Source organism: Pituophis catenifer, unplaced genomic scaffold (assembly GCF_029215685.1).
Source record: "Pituophis catenifer annectens isolate HBS135680 unplaced genomic scaffold, rPitCat1.0.hap2 SCAF_2, whole genome shotgun sequence".
Lineage (NCBI taxonomy): Eukaryota > Metazoa > Chordata > Lepidosauria > Squamata > Colubridae > Pituophis > Pituophis catenifer.
This window is the reverse complement of record NW_027256882.1, coordinates 3,701,097-3,720,474: the sequence shown is the minus strand read 5'-3', so window position 1 is coordinate 3,720,474 and position 19,378 is coordinate 3,701,097. Positions and strand designations below refer to the sequence as shown.

Below are 19,378 nucleotides of genomic sequence, written 5' to 3'. Positions count from 1 at the left end.
GTCTGAGCAACTCCTGTATTCTACTCATAGAATATACTTTCTTCTGCTAAAACATTTCTCTATTCACCACTTTCCCCCCCCATCCCTTATCCCACCCTCCCCACCCCCACCCTGACTTCCCAGAGCAAAAACAGGGTATAGCATCTAACAAACATATGCTAAAATAAACTAACAAATTATAAAGTTCAAAGCTCCCACATGTTCTTTAACTCCCTTTGCTCCAGTTCATCAACCTCCCTTTTATAAATTCTCAAAACCAATTAAATTAAATTCATTCTTCCTACTTATAAAAAAAAAAAAAAACTTTTTCTTGATGTATAATCCGATACTTTAGCAGTCTTACAAAAATAATATAGTCTTATATTAAGCATTTTAAAAATCTCTTAATACCTTTAAAACACTTATTTACCAAATATAAATTTCAGAATCTACAGGAGGGTGTCTTTCAATTTTTCAATTAACCGTCTTAATACCTCTAACTTTTTAGAGAGCAGCCCTTAACTATCCAGAACTAATTATTTTGCAATAAAATTCTGAATTTAACATTAATCCTCTTCGCTTCAAAGGGTTAGACATCTTAAAAGCTTATAAAATTTATCTCATATATCTTGTAAAATAATATAACCTTATGTTAAACATTTTAAAAATCTCTTAATACCATTAAAACACATATTTGCCCGATGCCAATTTCAAAATCCACAGGAAGATATCTTTCTTAATCTTCTGTTCTTCTCTTCTTTCTATATTTTTTCCAATCCTTTTTTTTTATAAATTCTTTCAACATTTCATTTCATTTTCATTTCATTTTATTAAATTTGTATACTGCCCTACTCCCGAAGGACTCAGGGCGGTGAACAGCCGTAAAATAAAACATATAGATACAAAATTTAAAATAGAGATAAAACTAATTAAATAAATTTGGCTGAACCATTTTAAAACCCCAATAAATTAAAACCAAATTTAAAATTCCATTTAAAAAGAGGAAAAATTTAGGTCAGGCCAGCTTGATGGAAAAGGAACGTCTTAAGCGCAGTCCCCCCAGTTTTATTTTTGAAACTTTTAAAATGGTGATTTGAGGTTGATGTTTCTGAAATACTTGTTCTCTTCTTGAGATCGCTTTTTCTAACTTGAAATCCCCATTTCGTCTCTTCTTGCTTGTATAATCATTCAATCCATTTCTTTGTCCATATAGCCAAAATTTGTTGCCATAAAGATAGTCAGCTTGGAATAAAGAAACTATTTGTTGCTTTTCTGTCATTTGAATGGAAACGTCCACCAAAACCTTTGTTTCAACTGTACCAGCCAGTCTCTTAATCCTGTCCATCTCCTGATCTTCCATAAACAAATTCCTCTGAATAATTTCCTGCTGTCCCTCTAACAACTGCTTATATTTTCCCGAACTGTTTTTTGAAAAAGCCCTTTCGATTGTATCCAACAGGGCTGAAGTAAAAAAGTCTAGAAGTTTTTGAAAAGCCTGGACAGTCACGGCTTGGGAACTTGCTGATTCACCAGCCCTGTTGTCAGCCATATTTCAGCCACTTTGTATTTATACAGCTATCAGGACAACAATTCAACTCTTTTCCACACAGTATAAAAACCAGATTTTAGTTAAAGTCAGTACCAAATTCTTTTCCTCAATACCAAATTCTTTTCCTCAATACCAAATTCTTTTCCTGGCCGCTTCCACTTTAAAACTTTCTCTTAGGGTGTAATCCAGTAGCTGTATCACTGTTGCAAACGTTAACAAGCCTTAACGAGCACTTTCCCTGGTAAATTCCTCCTCCCGCTTTCAGGTGCCATTTTCTGCATTTTAAAACGGAATTAAAGTGTTACTTGCAAGTTTCCTTTTGTTTTCTCCTGATTTGCTCTGTCTGCTATCAAAGTAAAGATGTTAAAAGTCCCCCCATTGATTTTCAGCAGATTTTGGTCGCAGCTTCTAGCTCCGCTTTAGCGGAGTCGTCTCTGGTCCGGAGTTGCTTGACAGGCTTCAATAGGGAGCCCACACCCTTTGCGCCCCAAGATTTCTCCTAGCGCACTTGGGGGGCTCTACCTCCGCCTGTTGACTCTTCTCTCTCCCCTTTGCCCGGGGAGAGGGTTCCAAGCCTCCAGACAGCAGTTTTTCGGCTGTTCTGGGGCTTTTACGGAACCAGGGATCGGGCGCTCGTAAAAGAGCGTCTTCAAACCTTGCGGAGCCAAGCGGAAGTCCGAGTTTGCTCTTATTTTCATATACTAGTGCCGTGATGGCAAACCTGTGACATGCATTGCCATATCAGTGGACATGCCAGCTCAGCTCTGGGGTGCATGCGCGCACCGGCCAGCTGATTTTTGGGCCTTCTGGGCCCACCAGAAGTAGGGAAACGGCCTGTTTCCTACCTCTGGAGGGCCTGGGGGTGGGTGGGGAAGGCCCGTTTTTCTTTCTTACCTGGCTCCAGATCCTCTCTATGCATCTGCGGAGGGCGAAAACAGCCTTTCCCACTTCCTCGGAGACCCTCCGGAGGCCTAAACAGGCCCATTTCCCAACTCCTGGTGGGACAGGAAGTGACGTTTTTGCTGTCCCCAGCCTCCAGAGACTCCTAGAGAGGTTCTGGAGGCTGGGGACAGCAAAAAACGTCACTTCCTGTTCCACCAAGAGTTGGGAAATGGGCACTTTCAGGCCTCCGAGGGAGTGGGAAAGGCTGTTTTTGCCCTCTGCAGATGCATAGAGAGGATCTGGAGCCAGGTAAGAAAAAAAACAGGCCTATCAGGCCATCGCGTGCCAGGAGCGAGGGGAAGGGGGGTTGCATGCGCAGGGGGGCCCCATGGAATTATGGGTGTGGGCACATGCACGCGCAAACCTCCCCCACCCACTCCCTTTCCTGGCACGCGATGGCAAAAAGGTTAGCCATCACTGTGCTAGTGGCTTACCCTGTCAGTGTTGATCAGTTGCTACACAAACAGTGTTTTGTTTGGTGCCAGGTTTCTACAGCTTCAGGCAGAGAAGAGCTATTCTGAACCCCTCCCTCAAATGTTCTTTAAAATACAGTTTCCCAGCATTCCTTTAGGAACCTCCAACATGCTATCTCTGGTTACTCATCCTAAAATGAATCCTCTTTACCTGGAGCTTCAAAATTTGCTGTTTGCTAGGAAGATGTGTAGCTAAAAGTCAGTCTACATTTAGTGTACATCTGACTTTGGGATAAAGTATATTTCGGACTATAAGATGCTCCAGTGTATAAGACGCACATTAGTTTTAGAGGTGGAAAACAAGAAAAAAAAATCTGCCTCTTCCTCCCAGCATCCATCCGTATTCATCTGGCTAGCGTCCTTGCACCAAGAAGCAAACAGCCTGGTCAGCTTCAGCACATTATTGCAGCTCCAGTATATAGCTCGTCAGCAGCTGATTGGCGGTTGGATTGGGCTCCAAGAATACAGCTGATCAGATGTTCTAGTTGGCAGGGATCACTGCCATCCGTTCGCCATTGCCCGTTCACTGCCGCCGATCACCTCTGCCAACATTTGGCACCTAGAACAGCTGATTGGCAGCATTCTGGGAGGCTGATCCAACTGCCAATCAGCTGCTCAGTGTTCCCCTCACCCCCGCTGCAATATTCGATCTATAAGACACACAGAGATTTCCACTCACTTTTTTGGGGTGTGTGTGTATGGTGTGGTGTTAGAGATGGCTGGTTGCTTGGTTACTTTCTTCCTCCTGACCAGCCACCTGTGCGCATTCCTTGGGTTCCACAGGAAAGCTTTATTTTAGTTACAAAACCCCATCTAACTATTTCCCCACTCCCTCTGTTGTGTGTCAGCCCTAAAGCCTCTAAAATGACCTCAGCTATGTTCACTTCAGGGTTGACACTTAAATGAGAACAATAAAAGAAGTACAGAAAACTAGATTTTGTTATAAGAGTTTTTAAATATTAATGAAAAACTATTACATAATACCTGATAAAAACTAATAGAACTGTTACATAAGATATTTCCATATTGCTTTTCGATTGGCGTCACTTGCAATTTTCTTCATTTTCAATTGAGCATCATCGGCCATGTGATTTTTTTTTTTAATACACTTTATTGATTTTTAAAAAAATTTTTTAAAAAGAAAACATCAAATCTCTGTTAACATCTGAGGTGTCGTGTAATTACATATTTACGTTATATACATTATATACCTATCGATTACATTCGAATCTACCATTATTGAAAATAGACATATCCTTACAATCTCGTTCTATTATTCCACCATTTGTACCACCTTTCCCATACTGCCTTGAATTTTGAATTCACATCATCGTTAAGAACACTTGTTAATTTTACCATTTCTGCGCATTCTAGGATTTTGTTTATTATCACCTCTGGAGGGGTTTGTTTGTCCTTCCAGTATTTTGCAAAGATTAACCTGGCCGCTGTTATGACATGTATTATAAGATGTATCTTATCTTTAGAAAGTCCATCTCCGATCATTCCTAATAAGAAGATTTCAGGGGAAAGTTCTATGTCTTCTTCCACTATTTCCCGTAACCAGTTTCGTATTTTTGTCCAAAACTTTTTTGTCTCGGGGCAGGACCACCACATATGAAAGAAGGTGCCAACCTCCTTTCCACACTTCCAACATATTGCTGAAGCACTGGGAAATATTTTTGCTAATCTAGCTGGCGCTAGATACCATCTATGGAAAATTTTGTAATGGTTCTCCCTATAAGTTGCTGATTTAGTCAGATTATAGTTTCTGTTCCAGGCCTCCTCCCAGTCATTGAAATTTAACCTATAACCAATGTTTTTTTCCCAAATATTTAATTGATTTCTAGCTATTTCTTCTGCCCTGTCCCCGCCTAGTAGAAAGTTGTAAAATTTCGCTAGCATTTTCTTTTCAATCCCCAACATAATTTTGTCCAAATTGTTGTGCTTCGCCTCAAAAAGATCCCTATCTTTTTGATATCTTGAGCTTATCTGTAGATAGCTCCACCAGTCTAAATTGAAGCCTTGATTTCTTAATGTTTCCCGTGATTTAAAGATACCATTATCATCTAATATGTCTTTATACGTGCCGAATTTCAAAGTATCTTTTATTTGAGGCCGTCAGGGCCTCCATGATTGAAAGCCAATTTGGCACTTTCACATAAAATCGTTGCCTAATTTCTTCCCATGTTTGAATAAGGGTCTCCCTTAATTTGGGTTTATGGAAATATTTTTTTTTTTTTGTTCTTTAAATCCCATAAATAGGCATGCCAGCCTGCCTGTAGATCGTGGCCTTCTAACGTCAAGATTCTCTTGTTTTGTAATGTAACCCATTCTATGATCCATACTAGTTTAGCCACTTTCTGATATACTTCCCAATCAGGTAATCCAAAGCCACCCATGTTTCTTTTCCCTTGCAGTGTCTTGTATGCAATCCTCGCCTTCTTCCCTTCCCATAAAAATTCTCGCACCTTCTTTTTCAGATTCAGGAAATATTTTTTATCGAGATTCACTGGTATAGTTTGGAATAAAAATATAATTTTGGGGAGAATGTTCATCTTAATTGCTGAGATCTTACCTGTAAAAGATAATTTTAACTTCTTCCATCTGTCTATATCCTGCTTTATTTTTTGTAATAATGGGATGTAGTTATCCTCCTTTAAAGAGGAATATCTTGAGGTGATCCATATTCCCAAGTACTTTATTTTCTTCACTATCTGAAGATCTAAGGAATTTTCTAGCTCTTTCTTATTTGCCTCTGTCATGTTTCTTGCTAAAATTTTAGTTTTTGTTTTATTAAGTTTAAAGCCGGCGACTTCTCCATACTGTTGTACTTCCTGGAGTAATTTGGGGCCAGATTTCAAGGGATCTTCTGTTATTAAGGCCACGTCATCTTGCAAAGGCTTGTGTTTTGAATATTTCTTTCTTAATTTGCAGTCCTTTAATTTCTTTGTTATCTCTGATCTTTCTAAGTAGAATTTCCAGCGCCATTATAAAAAGTAGAGGGGACAAGGGGCATCCCTGTCTAACTCCCTTTTGTATCCAAAATATCCGCGTCTTGTCCCCGTTTATTAAAATACTCACCCTCTGTTTATGGTAAATATTTTCAATCATTTTTCTAAAATTTGTTCCAAATCCCATTAAGTCAATTTGGTTGACCATAAATTTCCAGTTCAAGTTATCGAATGCCTTTTGGGCGTCCAAAAACACTAACGCCAACATCGGCTATGTGATTTATCCTTAACCATTTTTCCACTGTAGGAGTAGGATCCCATTCCTTTAGCGGTAGGCCGATTAGACTAATAGTCATTATATTTGATATATTAGAAAAACTTAGGTGACTTCTCTTCTCTGAACATATTGTGTTCATGTTTGAAAAACCCATTTCCGCTTCTGCTGAACTTACAGCAATTGTTCTGACAATATTTTTAGCTCTTTGAACACTTTTAGGAATTGCATAGTTCTGGGAATTTTTAAACACATTTCTCACAAAATCTCGATAATCATTAATATCAATTTGGTAATTGAAAACATTAAATACGAGCAATTGTTCTTCACCTGCTTTCCATGGAACTACTACTTCTTCAATATTCCAGTAATCTGGCTCCAGAAATTTGAGAAATTGTAATTTATTCCTGTCTTGAAATTGGCTACAATCTGTTTTTAAATGTTCACAATCCATTAGCCTTTTCTTCAAATTCGTTACAATGTTTTCTAAAAGTCTTTCCCGAGGAAGCCCAACAAATCGATGATTTTTTACAAATTTTATATTTTTGAAGGTTTCTGAAGTAATTAATCCATCAACTTTTTTTTCGTATGGACCCTTTTCCTTTCGAAGCATTTGAAATGCTTTAATAGATCTTATCGCAAGTTCTTCAGCCTTTATTATGTCTATATGTTTTGCTTGCAGTGCATTTGAAAGAAGAGAAATTTCATTTAGAATATCAATCATCAATGCCAAATCAGTTATAAAATAGATATTTTCAAGACGGGCAGCCATACCTAAGTATTTTTCATTTGAATGAAAACAGTGATGTAGCGCTGGATAAGCGTGCCACACAGCTAGGGTTGACCTTAAACTACAGGCAGCCCATCGTGGTCCCAAAATACTACCAATTTTTATAATTTCAATTCCAAGTTGTTCGGATATTTTGGTAAGTTCAATTTGGTTCTTATTGGATTGATGAAAAATAGTATATATCTTATCAATAAATATTTTAAAATGATTTACTTGCTTTATTTCCTTTATCAAATTATCTAAAACAAGTTGGAGGCGATGGTTTAAACAGTGCCAGATTACTATGTTTGGAAACTCTTTTGCTATCCTAGTGCTCACTCCAGATTTTCTCCCAAGCATAACGCTGGCGCCATCGGAGCAAAATCCTATTAAATTTTTTTTTAGATAGTTCTTAGTAAGCCCAACATTATTTAAACTTTGCATGACTGAAGAATATATTGTCTCTGCATCTTGTTTTTCCAATTCAATTAGCTCAAGGAAAATCGTTGGTGATGTATCTGAATCCTCAACTTTTAAGAAAAGTATCACAACTGGTTTGCAAGATACTGTTGAGGCTTCGTCAATAATCAAACATATTTTCAGATTATTTTCAATAATTTTAGTAAATAATTGTTTTTTAATTTCTCTTGCAATGAAATCAACTATTTTCACTGTGGTTTTACGTGAATGTAATCCTATTCCCATATCTAATCCATTTTTAATTTGCATTTCTATCTCATCTTCTGTGTCTGAAAATGGTTTACATCTTTGTGCCAGGCTGTAAACTGTATTAAATACTCTACAAATAATTTGTATATATTTCTCATTCATCTTATATTTTGCTGTTGAAGCCTCCTCGCCTTGTTTTATGTTCTCTTTACAAATATTATGAGCTTTTGATGAAAAATGTTCTTTCATTTTTTTCCTTAGAGAAGCTTGTTTTACCTCTCTATTTCTCCCTGCTGCCTCAATCTGAAAATGTTTCCATTCTTTTGACACATGAATATTTTTCATTTTTAGGAAGTCATGTTTTGCACAATGCTTGCAACCTAACTTTTTGTTAGAAATTTCCAAACCGTCATATTTTTCTTTGAAATTGTTATATTGTTGCATTGTCCAGCATTCAGGAAGACTGTTTTCAATTTTGGAGGTATCGTTATTTATTTCAATAACTGACAGGCTGTTTTCTCCAAATTGGAGTGGTTGGAGTGGTTGTGCTTGTTGTGGTTGTGACTGCTTTATATCATCCAAGGCCATTTCTGATACAACGGATTCCAATCTTGGTTTCTTACTGATTCTTACTGGAAAATTCTGTTGCCTTTTCATCCTGTTAAGGGCAACTGCAAAAAAAATTTAACAATGTTTTAGTTTGGACTCGATTGTGGTTGTAAGTTACCTGTATTCCAGGGGTGAAATCTGTGGGCGTGGCTTAATTAGTGGGTGGGGCTTGGTGGTAAGGTGACTGGGTGGGCGTGGCCGAATCAATGTCACTTCTTTGCCGTTTTTTAACCTACAAAACACAACACAACACAACTGGCTCACCCACAATGTAAAAGCAGCTGTGCTAGACTCAAAATGGCCCCGCAACAAGCAGGAACCTCAAAAGCCACTAAAAGCCCAAAAAACCAACTTTCACATTTTACACACACAAAATTCCACATACAGCTTTGTGAGATTTTATGTGTTTGTGTAGTTAGAGTGAAACACTACAGAAACACACTAAATCTCAGAAAGCTGCACAAATATTATTTTATTTTTATTTTTATATAAAAGCAGTTAAATTTAAAACTTCCTAAACTTTAAATGGCTAGGTCTAAAAAAAGAACAACTAAAAAAAACCCCAATTAACTATTTTTTTAAAGCTCCCAAAGGGGAAAAAAACTTACCCAATAGAACAGGGGTCTCCAACCTTGGCAACTTTAAGACTTATGGACTTCAACTCCCAGAATTCCACAGCCAGCTTTGCTGGGAGTTGAAGTCCACAAGTCTTAAAGTTGCAGATAGAGCTGCTCACCGATGAGCTTGATTGCAGGCAGGGAGATTGCTGATGCAGTGGATTGCGTTGCGATCAGCTAAAGTAAGCAAGCTTGGGGGGGGGGAGAAAAAAACTTTTTTTTCTTTTAAATGGGTTTGACAATCCAAGCTGAGTTGCCTGATTAGCAGAGCTAATTAGCAGATCGTCAGAGCTGGGATCGTCAGAGTCATTTAAAAGAGAAAAAAGCCTCTGATGATCGCGCAGCTCAGCTGGGCATGGGGGGCAGGGGCAGGGATTTTTGCTACCGGTTCTCCGAACTGCCCGCCACCATCGCTACCTACTCGTTTGATTGGAGATACGTTCACAAGAACTGGTTATTTCCATAAACCTGGAAGAATCCCTCTTCTTGGGGTCTCAGCTAATAACAGGGAAACTTACCCAGAGAAGCCACTGAAGTGGTTCGGGAATAACGAGAGGCACAACCAAGCAAGTGACAACAGCTCTTTAATATACAGTGAGACTTCAGCAAAAACTCAGAGGCTGCAGCCCTCCTTATATACAATCCTGGAGGGACTGTCAGCCAATCAGAAACGTAGGCAGGTTTGAAACTCCCGCTCAAAAGTATCAATACATAACACCCCTCCCTTCCCAGAAGGCACTAACATTCAAAAATTTACATATGTACACACAAAATCTCGCAGGTGCTTAGGACGAGTTCTCGCCCTAGTTGACCTGCGCAGTTCAGTGTCTGGTGGGGCGTCGAGCTGGTCGGAGGGACTCTCTGTCTCTCCCGGCTCCGCCAATGGAACCTCCTGGAATTTATCCGGGGCGTGGTTATCCCCGGCTGGGAGTGGCGACTCGCTGGGGCAGCGCTGGAACCAGGGCTTGTCAGCTAAGTATTCTCGCGAACCCGGGCTTGAGTTAGCTGTGTTGGGAAAGTTGTTATAGTTAGGCTCGGAGATGTCTAAGTTAATATTTGCTTCGCCGACTACCCTTTTCCTTAGTTGGTCTATGTGGCGCTTCCAGAGTCTGTCCACCCCCACGTCAACCGTGTAGGATTTTGGGCCGGTTATGCCCACTATGGTTCCTGCAACCCATAGAGGTCCGCTAGCATAATTGCGAGCGAACACCAGGGACCCGACCTGGAACTGCCTAAGTCCGGAGGTCTCTCCCTTGAAGTTCTCGTGTGTATAGTTTGGGTGAAGTCTGTCTAATACACACCGAAGCTTCCTGCCCATGAGGAGCTCGGCTGGACTTCTCCCTGTGGCCGTGCATGGGGTGGCATGCTGGACTGCTAAGAATTGGTCTATCCTGGCCTGCCAGTCCCCGTTATCTAGCCTAGACAACGCTTCCTTGGCTGTTCGTACAAAACGTTCAGCCAATCCGTTAGAAGCCGGATGAAAAGGAGCCGACAGGGCATGGCGGATGCCCAGGCCGGCCAAGTAACCCTCAAACAAGGTTGCCGTGAATTGGGGGCCGTTGTCAGATACCAGCGTATCTGGTAGGCCATGCGTGGCAAATAATTTGCGGAGGGCTTTGATGACTGCCTCGGCTGTGGTAGAGGGCATTAAGATTATTTCAAGCCATTTAGAAAAGGCGTCGACCACAATTAAGAATGTCTGCCCGTGGAAAGGGCCCGCGAAATCAATGTGGATCCTCCCCCATGGCCCCTTTGGTTTCTCCCACTCGCGGACGGGCGCTGCTGGGGGATCGGGGCGAGATTCCTGGCAGGGTCTGCACTTTCCCACCCACTCAGCGATAACTTGGTCCATGTTGGGCCACCACACATAACTACGGGCTAGACTCTTCATCCTAACAATGCCCGGATGCCCCTCATGTAGTAAATCCAATACCCGTGATCGAAGTTTCGGTGGAATTACAACCCTGTCACCCCACAACAAACACCCCCCTTGCATAAACAGTTCGTTACGTTTGTTAACATAACCCTGGTATTCTCCCCCATCCACTTTGGTCGGCCACCCCTTTAGCACCCAACCCATTACAGTGCGAATGATCGGGTCTCTGGCCGAGGCTTTTGCCACCTCACGAGAGGAAATAGGCCCCAAAGTCAAGGTGTCCATTAAGAGAACGGAGGTTTCAGGCGTTGGGTTGTCAAGGAGATCAGGCAGGGGGCAGCGGCTGAGGGCATCCGCGTGACCCAAGGTCCGTCCAGGTCGGTGGACAAGCCGATACGAATAGGCCGACAGAAAAATGGCCCATCTGGTCAAACGTGGGGAAAGAGCAGCGGGGGTCGGTCTATCGCCCGCCAAAAGTCCTAGCAAGGGCCGGTGGTCAGTCACAAGTTCGAATTGTCGGCCAAAAAGATACTCGTGGAACTTTTTGACCCCCGCAATTGCAGCCAGAGCCTCTCTGTCCAATTGACTATAGTTCCGCTCTGCGCTTGACAGTGTGCGAGAGTAAAAGGCGATAGGCGCCTCTAGGCCGTTCGGCAGTCTATGGCCTAGGACTGCACCAACTCCTACGGGGGAGGCGTCACAAACCAATACAAGCGGTAGCGCGGCGTTGTATTGGATGAGGAAACTGTCTTCCGATAGAAGTTCTTTTACTGCCTCAAAAGCGGCTGCTTGCGGTTTCCCCCAGACCCATGGTACATTCTTCCCCAATAGTTTGTGTAGGGGATCTGCAACGGTGGCCTTGTCCTTGAGGAACATTGCGTAAAAATTAAGTAGTCCAAGGAAGGCTTGGAGCTCTGCTTTGGTCTTGGGGGCAGGTGCGCTTTTAATAGCCCTCACCTTGCTTTCGGTAGGGTGGATGCCTGTGCCGTCCACCCTATACCCCAAAAATTCGACGGAGGGGACAGCAATCATGCATTTACTTTTCTTCAGTCTTAGTCCCGCTTCCCTGAATCTAGATAGGACGTTCCTAACTCTGTCCCCTAGTTGACGTTCGTCCTGAGCGCTGACTAGAACGTCATCAAAATAGGGCACCACTCCGGGGAGCCCTTGCAGAAGGCGCTCCATGGTGCTTTGAAACAGGCCGGGTGCGACGCTCACCCCAAACTGGAGTCTGGTGCATTTGAATGCACCCCTATGAGTTACGATCGTTTGCGCCTCTGCTGTGGCATCGTCAACTGGTAATTGTTGATAGGCCTGGGCCAGGTCTAATTTGGCAAAAATTTTTCCGGGCCCCAGGGAGTGTAGTAGATGATGCACGATCGGCACCGGATAGGCGCTCGGCTGCAAAGCCTTGTTGATCGTGCACTTATAGTCGGCGCAAATCCTGATTGAGCCGTCGGATTTAACTGGGGTCACTATAGGGGTTTCCCACTTTGCATGGTCAACGGGAACCAGCACCCCTTGTTTAATTAATTTGTCCAGTTCCGCATCGATCTTGGGTTTCAATGCGAACGGCACCCGTCTGGCCTTAAGTCTTATTTGGGCTACGTTGGGGTCTAAATTGAGGGAGATAGGGGTCCCCACATACTTGCCCAACGTGTCCCCGAAAACGTCCTGGAACTCGGTCAGGAGACTGTCCTTTAACGATGACTTGAGCATCTGGTGGACGCCGGTGAAGCCCATGCCGAGGGCTCGGAACCACCCCATGCCGAGAAGACTGGGAAGCTGCTTCGTGACGATGGTCAGCGGTAGGTTTCTTTCGTAGTCTCCGTAGGTGACTCGGAACATGCCCACGCCTTCGAGGGGGACTCGGTTTCCCTGGTAGTCTAGGATGCGTAGTCTCTGCCTGGAGAGCTGGTCCTTCCGGAACGATGGCAGGAGGGTCTTTAGGGTCGCCCACGACATTATGGAGAGAGCTGATCCGGTGTCGATCTCCATCGAGCATGGCTTGCCGTTGATTTCGACCACCGTGCTGACTTTGTCCTCGACTTCCGCGCTGGCCTGGTCTATGTGAATGCTGCGGCCATCTCGAGGTTCAAATTCGCGCCGTTTTTTCGCGCCGCCTTCTCTCGTTGGCTGTTTCTGGCGCGCTGATTCTGGTTGGCTGCGGCGCTCACGTGGTTGGTGTTTCCTGGGCAGAATGGCTCTACAGACTCGCGCCAAGTGCCCTTTTTTCTCGCAACGCCTGCAAATCGCCTCCCTGTACTTGCAGGACAGCCTGTCATGGTGTCCTCCGCAGCTGGGACAGCTTCGCCGCGGGCTGCCGGTGTCTTTCCTCTGGTGCTCAGTTCGGAAAACGTCCTCATCCGACTCGGACTCTGAGCTGGATCCGGCGTCTTCCCTGTGCACCGGGGCAGACTTGGGGTTTTCTTTGCTGGTCAGCAGACGCTGCAGCGTTTCCGCGGCTTTTGTGGAGGCTTCGTGAGCCCTGGCTTCGTCTAGGGCTCCAGCAAGCGTCAAATCAGTTTTGGCGAGCAGGCGCCGTTGCAGTCTAATGTCCCGAACGCCACAGATAAGTTGCTCAAGCAACGCATCGTCCAAGTCTCTATAGTCGCAATGAGTTGCGGCTTTTCTCAGGCTGGCCATGTAAGCGCTGACCGGTTCTCCCTCTCGCTGAACGCGCTGTCTGAGTTGGTATCGTTGCACGAACTTGGAGGGCACGGGAGCGTAGTGAGCCCGGAGCGTGGCCATCAGGGTGTCCCAGGAGACGGTCTGGACCGGAGTTGGCTCACACAGTGACTCTGCCATCTCGAACACGTCGGGTCCGCAGTGGCTTAGGAAGAGGGCTCTCTTCCGATTAGCGGAGAGCCCTTGCATGTCGCTGGCTTCGAGCGAGCATTCGAACCTCGTTAGGTACGAGACCCATTTTTCGCGGGTCGGATCAAAAGGCTTGGGCGGAACGTAGGCAGACATGTTCGGTATGCCTCCTGTAGTTCGCCTCGTCGCCTAGCTGAAGCTCGTGTCTCACTGGGTCGCTTCTTGTGCTCTCTATCCCACCTTCGTCGCCAATGAAGTGGTTCGGGAATAACGAGAGGCACAACCAAGCAAGTGACAACAGCTCTTTAATATACAGTGAGACTTCAGCAAAAACTCAGAGGCTGCAGCCCTCCTTATATACAATCCTGGAGGGACTGTCAGCCAATCAGAAACGTAGGCAGGTTTGAAACTCCCGCTCAAAAGTATCAATACATAACAGCCACATTTCTGGAGTTCTCCAGCATGACTTCTTTATGAAGGGCTTTTTGATCCGGATCCAGTTGAGACGATTCCTCCTCGGAGAAATACACAGTGACGTCTTCAATGGTGACAAGACCCTGAGAAAGGAAGATAAGCAAGTTTCAGTAGTAACAGATGAGCCTAGGAAAAATGTCTATGTTCTTTGCCTTGGTTGACCTATCCCAAAAGTTCAAAGTGAAAAAGGGGGCTCTTTCTTTGCCAGATTCAAAACTGGGCAAGAATGAAGTTGATTTCCTACCGGTAGTAAGAATCTTTCAGTGTAAATACTTTAGGCATCACACCTCAATAGTTTTGAGAAGAAGGCTAAGCTCATGTCAATCACATCAACCTCAATTTCTCTATTTCATGTTGCTGGTGGAAACCAGTGGTAGGATTCAGCCAGTTCGCACCTTTTCGGGAGAACCGGTTGTTAACTTTCTAAGCAGTTTGGAGAACCGGTTGTTGGAAGAAATCTTATTTTGTTTTTTCCCACTTTACAGGGCTAATCCTGTAAGGAAGGCAGGAAGGAAACATTCTGGTGTTGTTTCTAGCCTAATCTTTATTGCCCTGCTTATAGAAACTGCCTCTCTGGTTTACCGTTATTACATTGTAACAGCTACGGTGAAATGCCCATCGACGTGAGTGACGTTGAGTTGGCCACACCCACATTGTCACATGACCACCGAGCCACACCTAGCCATCTGGTCATTAGGGCAGAGGGTTAAATTATTTGAATCCCACCACTGGTGGAAACTAGTGTAAAATCCCAGCTGTACTAACAAAATGGAAGCTTGGCAAACGGCCTCCTCTACCGTTTCCCTGAAAATAAGCCCTCCCCAAAAATATTTAAACAGATGCACAGCCAGTCCAGGCCAGAACCCCTCCTCCTTCCTGGGGATGCTGGGTTTCTTCCAGGGAGGGGTGTAGCAACACAGCCGATCTGAAACTCTGTTTCTCCCTCCCCCCTACATGCAGGTAAAGGGACACTTGGGGTCGGACCTTCCCCCCCCCTTGCTAGGATTCAAAAGACTGTATGAGGACTTTGCAAGACCCCCTTGCAAGTCCCAGCACATAGCTTCTCCCCCCCCACGAAAGAGCCCCCCCCCTCACTAGGCAGCGCCCATTACCTGCAAGGCTTTCCTGCACGTTGCAGCAAAAGAGCCCAAGAGGGGAGGGAGGGACAAAGTCCTAGAGAGGCCAACTTTTCAGTGACATCATCACCCCACCCCTTGGGACCCCAAGGTCCAGCGTTTGAAACCCCACACACCAAACTGGTCAGAGATTCCTGCGCATGCTCGGTTTCTTCCTGAAACTTCTTAGGGTACCTTTGGTGTTTTTTTTTCTTTCTTTGCAGACCCCGCCCCTGAAGGAGGACTTTTTTGCAAGTGGGGCTCAGGATGATGAGAGAGGAGGAGGAGCAGTGGTGGGATTCAGCCAGTTCGAACCGGTTCGGGAGAACCAGTAACTAAACTTTTTCGGGACTTGATGGAACCGGCTGAATAACCTTCCTCCCTGCCCCACCTCTCCCCATCTCCCACCCCCCCCACTTCCCCAAGGAGAGCTGACGCCCCTTCCCAGCCCCTCTCCTGCCCCCCCCAAACTCGCTCCTTATTGGGGATCTCCTTCGCTTCCAGAGATCTGGACCAGCCCCCTGGCCAGCAGTATCAGGGGGAGCCCAGCAGAGCACGTGGAAGCTTCTGCCCCACAAGCGCCCCGAAACAGAGAGGGAGAAAGACGCAGGTGCTTCCAGCCCCTGGGGAGGAAACGGTGGGTCTGGATTGCGGGGGAGAAGTTTTCTTAGAACTTTGGGATTGGGAGTGGCCCAGAAAAATGGAAGGACCAATGAGAATTCTCCCTTCTGCCGCGTCATCGGTTTGTGGGCAGAATCTCCCTTGTCTTCAACCACCTGAGGAGAGAGAAGAGAAAATGGGAGGGGTCCCTTCAGTCTTTTTTTTTTTTTACAATAGAATAGCATTCTTTATTGGCCAAGTGTGATTGGACACACAAGGAATTTGTCTTGGTGCATACGCTGTCAGTGTACATAAAAGAAAAGATACATTCATCAAGAATCATAAGGTACAACACTTAATGATAGTTATAGAATAAATAGAATAGCATTCTTTATTGGCCAAGTGTGATTGGACACACAAGGAATTTGTCTTGGTGCATACGCTCTCAGTGTACATAAAAGAAAAGATACGTTCATCAAGAATCATAAGATACAACACTTAATGATAGTCATAGGGAAACAGTCAATATAAATCGTAAGGATACCAGCAACAAGGTTACATTCATACAGTCATAAGTGGGAGGAGATGGGTGATAGGAACAATGAGAAGATTAATAGTGATGCAGACTTAGACACTGTTTGACAAACTGTTTGAAACTAGTTTGACAGTGTTGAGGGAATTATTTGTTAAGCATAGTGATGGCGTTCGGAAAAAACTGTCCTTGTATCTAGTTGTTCTGGTGTGCAGTGCTCTATAGCGTCGTTTTGAGGGTAAGAGTTGAAGTTTTTGTCCAGGATGTGAGGGGTCTAAATATTTTCACAACCCTCTTTTGACTCGTGCAGTATACAGGTCCTCAATGAAAGGCAGATTGGTAGCCATTGTTTTTTCTGCAGTTTTCTCTGAAGTCTGTCTGTCTTGGGGGCAGATCAAAGGGGGGGGGGGTCATGGCTGCCCTGGAGGAGAGTATGGACTTCTTTTTGCCCCCTTCGGATCCTACCTGGAGTGGGAGTGTCACTCCCCCAATCACATGGAGTCACTGTCGTGCCCACCCCTCCCAAAATCTTCTGCATTTTGAGCCCTTCTGGCAAAGAGGCAGCCGAGGTTTTCTGACCCACCATAAATAGCAGAAATACCTGTGCGGCTTCCCCCACCCCGCATTTTGGGGGCAGAGAGGAGTCCTGCTTGCCTTTTGTAATCCAAGCCTTCCCTCTCCTCCCATTCTGGCAATGAGGAGGGGGGGAGATGGAGTGCTCCCCCACATCTCCTCCTTCCTGGGGATGATGCTGTGTTTCTTCTAGGGAGGGGGAAGCAACATGGATGGTCTGAAACTCTTGTCATACCCTCCCCCACCCCCCGTAGATGGATGCAAAGGGACGGCAGGGGAACATGGGGCCACGGCCTTCCCCCGCCCCTTGCTAGGATTCCAAAGACTGGATGAGGCCTTTGCAAGACTCCCTTGAAAGTCCCAGCATGAGGTCCCCCCCCCCCCAGAAGAACGCCACCCACTCACAAGGCAGTGCTCGTGCCTTGCATAAGATCTGAGTCAACCAGGATGAATGCAGAAGCGGGAAACCTTTTTCAGTCAAAGACCTCTTATGATGTGATGGAATAATGACAGATGTCAATGTAGAGTGTGTGTGAATAGCTTCAGGGTGAACATCTTGTAAGATGAAACAAATGCATAGGGAAAAATATTTTTCAAGTATTAGCACCATCTTCTTCTCTTTTTATGGTGTGTCATACCGTTAAGATAACCTAAAATTAAGTAACTAAATTAAGTACTTGCTAAACATGCATAAAATTTTCTTTGTTGCATTAAAACTTACTAATCCACTAAAGTGTATGGATGACCTTGGGGGGGGGGCATATTTCAGCTGCTGGTTGGTTGGTTGAAGCTGTTTTTTCAAATATCCTTATTAAATATTTTATGTCAAACTGGAGAAAAAAAGAAATAGATACAGAAAGGAAAATCAGACGTTACTTCCATTTTTTGAAATGGATTTTTAACCACTTTTCCATACTTTTAGATTTTGTTTTGCTCACTGTAGCTAACCTCTGTATGTCATTGTTGACTCCAAATCTGGTTGAATGTTTTCATAGAAATGGAGCCTTCACCTTTTCTTGGTTTGCTTTTCCTTTTTCCTTTTCTTTCTCTCTTTTCATTTATGGTCTAATAATATATCCTTGCCTTAAATTCTTCAAGGCGCTTAAGCTTCCTTCACATTTCTTGAGGTGAATTTCCTACTCAATCCCTATGTAAAAATGGTTTTTCCTCCTCATAGTTTAGCTTTCTATTCCTTTTTCAGGATCTTCCTTTTCTTTCATCAGAACAGACCGGAGGGGTCCCTGCCCTTTCTCCTCCCCCCTTTGCTGGGAGGCTGAGCGAATAGTTTGGGAAGGGCAGCTGCATGTATTGAATTAGAGAAATAAAAAATAAATAAATTAAAATCATTTTCCTGATTGTGGCTTTCCTGCCTGTGTCCCATCTGCCTCCCCTTCAGGCGGGAGTTCCCAACAACCACAAGACACAAGCTGTCTTTCCCACAGAGGCTCCTGGTCCTCCTCTTCTGACTGCCTGGCTGTTTCTGACAGGATTTGGACCCTTTGAGGCCTCCCACAATCTCTGCGGAGCCTTCAGGGCGGCTGTCCTTGAGGGAAGCGAGTTCAAATCCTCCAGAGAGATTTTTCTCCAGCTCCACAGAGGATTCCTGGACAGGATAGAAGAGGAAGATAGAGAAAGTACCGCCTCTGGAGACGTTGAAGCCTTTCTCTATCAGGGAGCAATGGAGAGGGGCCTTTCCTCCTACTCCCAAACCCATCATCCCTGCCCTCTCCTTTCACCTCAGACGCCCTCCTCTTTCCCGCCCTTTCTACAATCCTGGCACTTTGCCCCTAATCCACCAGGGGGAGCCCTCTGTTAATAGAAGGTACCGTCATGCGCTTCCCCATTGGTCCAGCGGAGGGCGAACATCACAGCTGCCTTTCCTGAGGAGGGTGGGAAGGAAATGACATCACAAACACTTGCCGCTCTAGGACTTCGCACTCGCTCTCCTTAACCCCCGGGGCTCCACAGAAGGCGGAGAGGCTGCGGGAGAGTCTGGCGGGGGAAAATCCAGACGTTCCCCGGGTGAGTTGGGGGCTCTTCCCGGGCAAAGGGAGGCGGAGGAGGGAGAGACCCTCGCCTGGCCCTCCTCCGGCTTCCACCCCGGGTCCCATGCTCCCCAGCCGCCCTCTCCATGCAGGGGGATCCTTCCCGCCCCCTGTCTGAGGAAGAGCCGAGTGGGGGGAGGGGAGGGTCGGCCTTGCGGAGGCCCAGCAGGAGAGGAGAGAAGCCGGGCGAGGAGGAGGCAGGATTCGCACCAGGCTCCCTGTCTCCGGAGGGGGAGAGAAGCGGGGCGGCCTCTCCAGCTGCCTCCTTCCCGGCCCTTCTCGGGGCACCTCAGTCCTGCGCTGGGATGAGCCTCTTGGGGCTCCGGGGAGGTTGGGGGAAGGTCGCTCAGTGGCTGAATTCCACTTTCTAATTCTTAATATTCATTTTTTCTTCCCATCTCAGATACAGAAACTGGAAGCCATTTGTGGTCTTTGCAAGGCAAACTTTCCTCTTGGGGGAAGAAGAAAAAGAGCGGAATCCCTTGCAGGGATCAGTCCTGCAGCCCCAGAAATG

General features: G+C 45.1%; 2 protein-coding genes across 2 annotated transcripts in view; one reads left to right on the top strand and one right to left on the bottom strand.

The window, feature by feature from the left end:
* The window catches only part of LOC139311609 (zinc finger protein 665-like), a 94,645-nt gene that overhangs the window by 26,074 nt on the left and 49,193 nt on the right, over positions 1 to 19,378 (top strand). The gene's annotated exons all lie outside the window — the stretch shown is intronic.
* On the bottom strand, positions 3,950 to 18,930 carry LOC139313419 (E3 SUMO-protein ligase KIAA1586-like). The gene is made up of 6 exons (XM_070939033.1): positions 18,730 to 18,930; positions 18,231 to 18,422; positions 13,963 to 14,082; positions 13,501 to 13,507; positions 6,170 to 8,277; positions 3,950 to 4,030 (listed from the first exon to the last, which is right to left on the bottom strand). The coding sequence occupies exons 1-6, from the start codon at positions 18,928 to 18,930 to the stop codon at positions 3,950 to 3,952; spliced, it is 2,709 nt and encodes a 902-aa protein (XP_070795134.1).

Bases quoted from the DNA above. Each gene is read 5' to 3' on its own strand.
- LOC139313419 (XM_070939033.1), bottom strand. From the start codon at position 18,930: ATGGGACCCGGGGTGGAAGCCGGAGGAGGGCCAGGCGAGGGTCTCTCC. The intron at 18,423-18,729 runs GTGATGTCATTT...TATCCTGTCCAG, and splicing joins TCCTAGAGCGGCAAGTGTTT to GAATCCTCTGTGGAGCTGGA. The intron at 14,083-18,230 runs GTTGGGAACTCC...TTCCTTTCTCAG, and splicing joins ACAGCTTGTGTCTTGTGGTT to GGTCTTGTCACCATTGAAGA.